We start from the raw sequence: 6000 nt of genomic DNA on the forward strand, positions 1-6000 counted from the left end.
CTCTTCCCCTCCCGCAGCCAAGGCTACACTGGAGCAAAGTTGGCCCAGGCGCTGAGGACGGCTCCATGGCCTCTGCCTCAGGTGCTAGAATGGCTCTGGTTGCAGCACAGCAATGCTCTTGGTGGGCATGCCGGGTGAATCCCAGTCGGACACATGCAGGAGTCTATCTCTCTGCCTCCCCACTTTTCACTTCAGAAAAATACAGAAACAAACAAAACCCACTTTTTTTCAATTATAGTTGACATACAATATTATATTAATGATGTGAATTCAGGGAGTTTTGTTCCTTTCTTAAATTATGATGGGAGCCGAATATTCTGAATAGATACAGATATTCAAAATGCTCATCTCCCACCAACCAGTTGAGAAAATGCTGATCTCATCAAGATCTGGGAAGAGATTCCTCTTCCTGGGGACTCTTGGTTTGCCCAGGGGGCTGAGCTGAGCAGGGTCGTCTGCAGAAGTGGCCCCGTCAGCTGTCCTCGCGGTTGTAGGAAGTCATTAGTCCTGCTGCCCTCACACACATTCATCCTTGCACTTAAGCTCTCAAGCCTTCAGATAAGTAAGATATATTTTACGATTATCTATACCTCCATATAATTATGGTCTGTAACAGCATAGTGTTGCGAATGCCTGGTCCAGACTCGGCAGGCAGATCATAAGTTGAAGTCTCAGCCACACAGTGTCTCAGCCATGTCTTTGTCCGTCCCCTTTAGAAAACACAGCTCCTCTGGGGAGTCATCTCACTCTCTGAAGATGGGACTACTCCCAAGCCCCAGAAGACCCATGCTGGCCTTTCTTCCTCTTTCCCTAGGAGACCCGTTTCCTCAAAAGACAGTGAGGACACCAGCAAAGAGCCCAGCCTCTCTCTGCAGATGTTACCTGTGAACACGTACTCTGGGCAGACTTCGAGACTCTCTGCTTCCCTCGTCTCCCCGTCACCTGTTGACTCCCTCCTGGCTGCTGTGATCCCGTGACTGGCCACTTGCACTCGCCCCTGCCCAGGAGTACCAGCATTAGCTACCTCACGGGAGCTGCCCGACCAACCAACCTGAGCCCCTGCCCCCTCCGGCTTGCTCCTCTTCAGAGTATTTTTTTGAAGTGGTTGAATTACAGAGATGGGCACCTGGGGGGCTGGCGGGGTGGTGGGGCCAGGGAGAGGTGAGGAAGGCTCCCTGGCTGGTACCTCATCTCTCAGTGGAGAAGCCAATGATGGCCACCGAGCCTTATAAAGCAGGGTTTGCTTTCTACCTGCAGAGAGCCATGTGTGGTTTGTTTTAGGCCTTGGTGCAGTGATTGAATTCGAGTTCAAGAGGAGAGAGCGGAATATGTTTGGGCCTGGAGTCCTTTGTAATTGAGGGGGCGGCTCCGCAGGTTCTCATTTCCTCCGGTCCCCTCCTCCCTCCGTCCCCCTCTGTGCTCAGGAGCCGCCTCCAGAAACCTTCCAACTTCCTCACTGATAGCCGGGGAGAGGCCATGACATGATGAACCTGTTTCCTGTCATGCTGGCGCTCCACCAGCTGCAGACCATTTGTCCTTTGATACTTCCACCAGCCAGTAGCCCTGGGTCTTCCTATTTTGACTTCATGTCACTACTTGGTCTGCCTTCTAGACTTCTCTGCCACAAATGTTACCTCTTCAGCTCTTGGCTTTCTGAGGGTGAGAGGTTCTGTGAACTCCCTGTGGCCCTGGTGAAGAAGCCCTGGCGATCCCAGCTGCTGTTGTCCATATTTCAGGGCACAAACCTGGGGCAGAAGGGAAGGAGCTGTGGTTCCCCCACCACTCGAAGGCAGGCTCACGTTCCGTTTGCCCCCTGGCTGTCTCTGAGGAGCTGTGGTTCCCCCACCACTCGAAGGCAGGCTCACGTTCCGTTTGCCCCCTGGCTGTCTCTGACAGTGGGTTCTGGCCCACAGGTCACTAGGGCAGAGCCTGGTAGCATGGCAGATGGGTTTCAGGAGCAGTCCCCGCTGGAGGCTGGGCTTCCAGTCAGACCACTGGCTCAACTCTCGTATACTGAATTGAATCTACCTCCCTTCCCGAGACTCAGTGACTGGTCAGTAAACGTTTGACTGAGCGAACTGTACAGATGGAGATTTCCAAGGACACCAGCATCTGAACCAGGTCTACTTCTCTCTCCCCTGGGGCAGAGTGGAGCCCAGGGGAGCCCAAGGTGGGAGATCAGAAAGGTTGTTTTCACTTGGACTGTGCTCCTCCTTAACCCGGCACTTCCTGGTTGCTGCTCGCCCCACCCCAGCCCTGGAATACCTTCACTTCCTTTTTCTCGCAGCAAGGCCCAACAAGAGGCCAACTGGCCCCTGTCTATGATACCCAGATTTTCCCCATTGCACGTCAGGCAGGGAGCTCCGCTCATAGTCCCACCCTGGGCTCTGTCGTCATTCTGTGAGCTTTGGAAAGGTGGCGACCACCCTGTTTCATGGCTCCTGGAGTTCTGTGGCAAGCTGGCACGGAGCCATGGAAAGATCACTAAGAGGTCCGACTAGGTTTAAGGCCACACAAGTAGGTGGCTTTGCTGGCCAGTATAAAGGTCATGGTGACAGATGGGAAGAAATCAGGTCCAGCAGAAGCAGCCCTTGAAGCCAACTCCCTCTTGTCTTACCTGGATGCAAAAATGTCACAACGAACTTTGTGGCAAGGACAGCAAGCAGCCTTCTAAAGAAAACTAGCCACCTCCTTAAGCAGTTTTGCCATAGCTGGTCCTCTGGTCATGGGTTTAGGTGCAGAGGCCTGCTGAGCTGGTTTGCTTGGAAACCACCTTCGGTTCTTTGGCCTGAGATTCCCCAGACAGCACAGCCAGTCCACTTCCCTCTCTGTGGCTGGAGAGGGGACCAGCATTGCGGCATGGTGGAGATGGCGGGGAGGCAGGGAGGGACTGAGGAAATAAATGACTGATGAAAATGGAGTGTCCTTAGTAGTTGAAAACATGTTCATCCATACGTTGTTTTTAATTGGCTTCCCATGTGAGTATCTGCTGGGTGTTCTGCTGGACAGGAGAAGGAATGGCTTATGTATCATACTCCCTTTCACCCTGGAGAGAGAACAAATTCTTGCTTATTAAGCATTCAGCATACATACTTAGCAACAAGTACCCACAGTATAAGTTATTCAGCTAAATAAGGAATTTTGGGGAAGTAAAAAGATTTCTTTGAAAGTTTGAGTTTGGAGATAGAGTAGAACAAACGTCAGAACATGGTGGTGGTTTTCCTAAGTTGGTGACTCGAGCCCGTTAGGAGAAGGGGAGTGCAGGGCAGAGTGTGTCTGGAGCACTGCAGTGAGGATTGGGGCAGAGGGCAAGCAGGGCGCTCGCTACTGGTGTCACTTCAGATTCACTCAGGATGGTAAAAAAAAAAGGCAAAAAACCCAAGTGACGAGAGCGACTACTGATGAGGTGGTGTTATGGTAGGGAAAGAGCCTGGGCCTAGAGGCTGACCTTGGGTTCAAGTCTTAGTTCTGCAGTATGACCTCAGGTGCTGTTTAACTTTTTATTTACTTATTTATTTTAGCAAGCAAGAGAGAGACAGACACAGTAAGGGAGAGAGATGAGAAGCATCAGTTCTTCCTTGCAGCACCTTAGTTGTTCATTGATTGCTTTCTCCTATGTGCCTTGACCGGGGCTCTAGCAGAGTGAGTGATCCCTTGCTCAAGCCAGTGACCTTGGGCTTTAAGTTAGCGGCCTTTGGGCTCAAGCCAGCAACCATGAGGTCATGTCTACGATTCCATACTCAAGCTGCTGAGCCCATGCTCAAGCCAGTGACTGTGGGGTTTTGATTCTGGGTCCTCAGCATCCCAGGCTGATGCTCTAACCACTGCACCACCACTTGGTCAGGCTACTTTTTATTCTCTAAGTGAGAGGAGGGGAGATAGATGCCTGCATATGTGCTGACCAGGATCCACCTGGCAGTCCCTGTCTAGGGCCAGTGCCTGAATCAACCAAGCTATATGTAGCACCTGAGGCTGATGCTTGGCTCAACTGAGTCACTGGCTGCAGGAGGGGAGGAGGGAGAGAAGCGGGAGGAGGAGGAGGAGAGAAGCAGATGGTCGTTTCCTCTGTGTGCCCTGACCTGGGATCCAACCCAGACGTCTGCACAGTGGGCGCTCTATCCACTGAGCCCACCGGGCAGGGCCTCCATTTAACTTTTTAAATCTGTTTAAAAATTTTTTTTTATAATATGAATATAAAACATACTGCATGGTTGTGAAAATTAAGTAAAACAGTAAAAGCACTTAAGATGTAGAGTGTACTTAATTCATGGTTACTCCTCCCTCCATTTGCTATTCAAATTGTGTTCTGGGTAGGGAAAGGCAGGCAAGAAATGTTAAAACCCCTTCCACAAGGAAGTGAAACAGCTAAGAAGTCATTTTCAAGGTGAAGGCCAGAACGGGGTTTAGGTGCCTCATCACCCCACCTCCACCCCATTACACTCAGAAACCTTATCATCATTCACTCTATTTCACTCTTTGTTGGGGATTTATTTAAGTATTTCACAGAATGGGAATTCCCTGGGTAAGGAAGCACATTAAACAAGTACGTGAATTGAAGAAAACAATTGTCTTACCCCAAGAGAAGCTTTGATAAAGAGAGCACTGGAGCAGTGGGTCCCTGGTGACTGGAAAGGGGAGGAGCATGGTAAAGAAAATAGAGACCTTGAACTGGAGTTTGGGCCAAAGAACAGACGCACCGACCCAACAGTTCTGCCAAGGGACAGTTGTCAGGTCCATTCTTAGGGATTCAAGCTATTTAGTTACCCTGGACAAAGGACACACCTGATTGGCCCCTGGAGCCATTCAACACTGGGCCAGCGAAGGTTGATAGTTTGGGTACATAGTTCATTCCAAAGGCAACCAGGAGACCTTCCCTCTTGTCTTCCTCTGGATTTGTCCTTCAAGGCACTTTAAGGCACTGTTCCAACGCCCCAACTGCTTTGAAACAGAAACGTTGATGGTTTTCAGATACCTGGCTAAAGATGCTCCAGCCCTTGAGTAACCCTTGGCCTTTTAGGTCCCTCTCCCCACAGAGTTTGCACCCTCATTGATATCAAGGTTCATTGGACTTGACCTTTCATCAGCTTTGGAGCAATAAAGCTGCAAGTGGTCTTAATGATGTTCTTGGCAGATCTCTCATGGGTGAAAGAATGCAAGAAGGATCAGTGGGAGCAGGGTAGTTGTTTTTTAAAACCCATTTGTTCCTTTATTATACGATAGACTGAGACACATGAAATGCTAGAGACTTAATGGCAAAAGCCAACACTTTTGAAAAGAATTTAAGTTTCAATGGGTAAAGTGGGGAGAGCAAAGCCTATTTCATAGGATAGGAGGGTTAAATGGGGGAAGGACTATGTAAAGCAGCCAGAAAAGTGCCTGATAATAGTGCAGATTTAAAATAGATTCTGAAACAGATGAAATAACACCATTGCAAACATTTCAGTCCTGGCCTGTTGCTTAGTGGATAGAGCATCGGCCCAGCCTGCGAACATCCTGGTTCAATCCCCGGCCAGGCACACACGAGGAGTGACCATCTACCTGTCTACCCCTTCTCTCTCTCTCCCTCTCGCAGCCACCAGCTTGATTGGTTCGAGTGTCAGCCCCAGGCGCTAAGGATAGTTCGGTTGATTTGAGCATTGGCCCCAGATAGAGGTCTGGACGCATGTGGGAATCTGTCTCTCTGTCTCCCCTCCTCTCACTTAAAAAAGAAAAAGAAACATTTCTTCATAAAGTAATTGTAACAGCATGTCGCTATTATAAAACTATGATAAAGTATACTTTGATTCTATCCATTGGATACTAAACTTGAGGATTTAATCAAGATAATTAGCTTTAAAGGTTGGAACTCTAACATTAGTTGGCAAGGAAATACAATTAAAACTATAATGACACAGGTTCAGACTTTTTGTGTATATGCTTGGCTATGGAGCCAAAGGGGTAAAACTACCATCTGTAGGATTATAATTGAAACTCTTAAGTCAGAATACACCAAGGTAGAAT

The 6000-nt window shown here is 49.0% G+C and overlaps 1 protein-coding gene across 2 annotated transcripts in view; it reads left to right on the top strand.

The window, feature by feature from the left end:
* TTLL4 (tubulin tyrosine ligase like 4) overlaps positions 1-1855 on the top strand; it is a 42596-nt gene extending 40741 nt beyond the window's left edge. For both annotated transcript variants that reach the window (XM_066345066.1, XM_066345067.1), the window contains exon 19: positions 815-1855. In XM_066345066.1, the coding sequence (XP_066201163.1) occupies positions 815-977 (163 nt within the window). In that variant the 3' untranslated portion in view covers positions 978-1855. The remainder of the gene's footprint in view (positions 1-814) is intronic.
* The last annotated feature ends 4145 nt before the right edge of the window (positions 1856-6000 follow it).

This window comes from Saccopteryx leptura, chromosome 7 (genome assembly GCF_036850995.1).
Source record: "Saccopteryx leptura isolate mSacLep1 chromosome 7, mSacLep1_pri_phased_curated, whole genome shotgun sequence".
In the NCBI taxonomy this organism is placed as follows: Eukaryota; Metazoa; Chordata; class Mammalia; order Chiroptera; family Emballonuridae; genus Saccopteryx; species Saccopteryx leptura.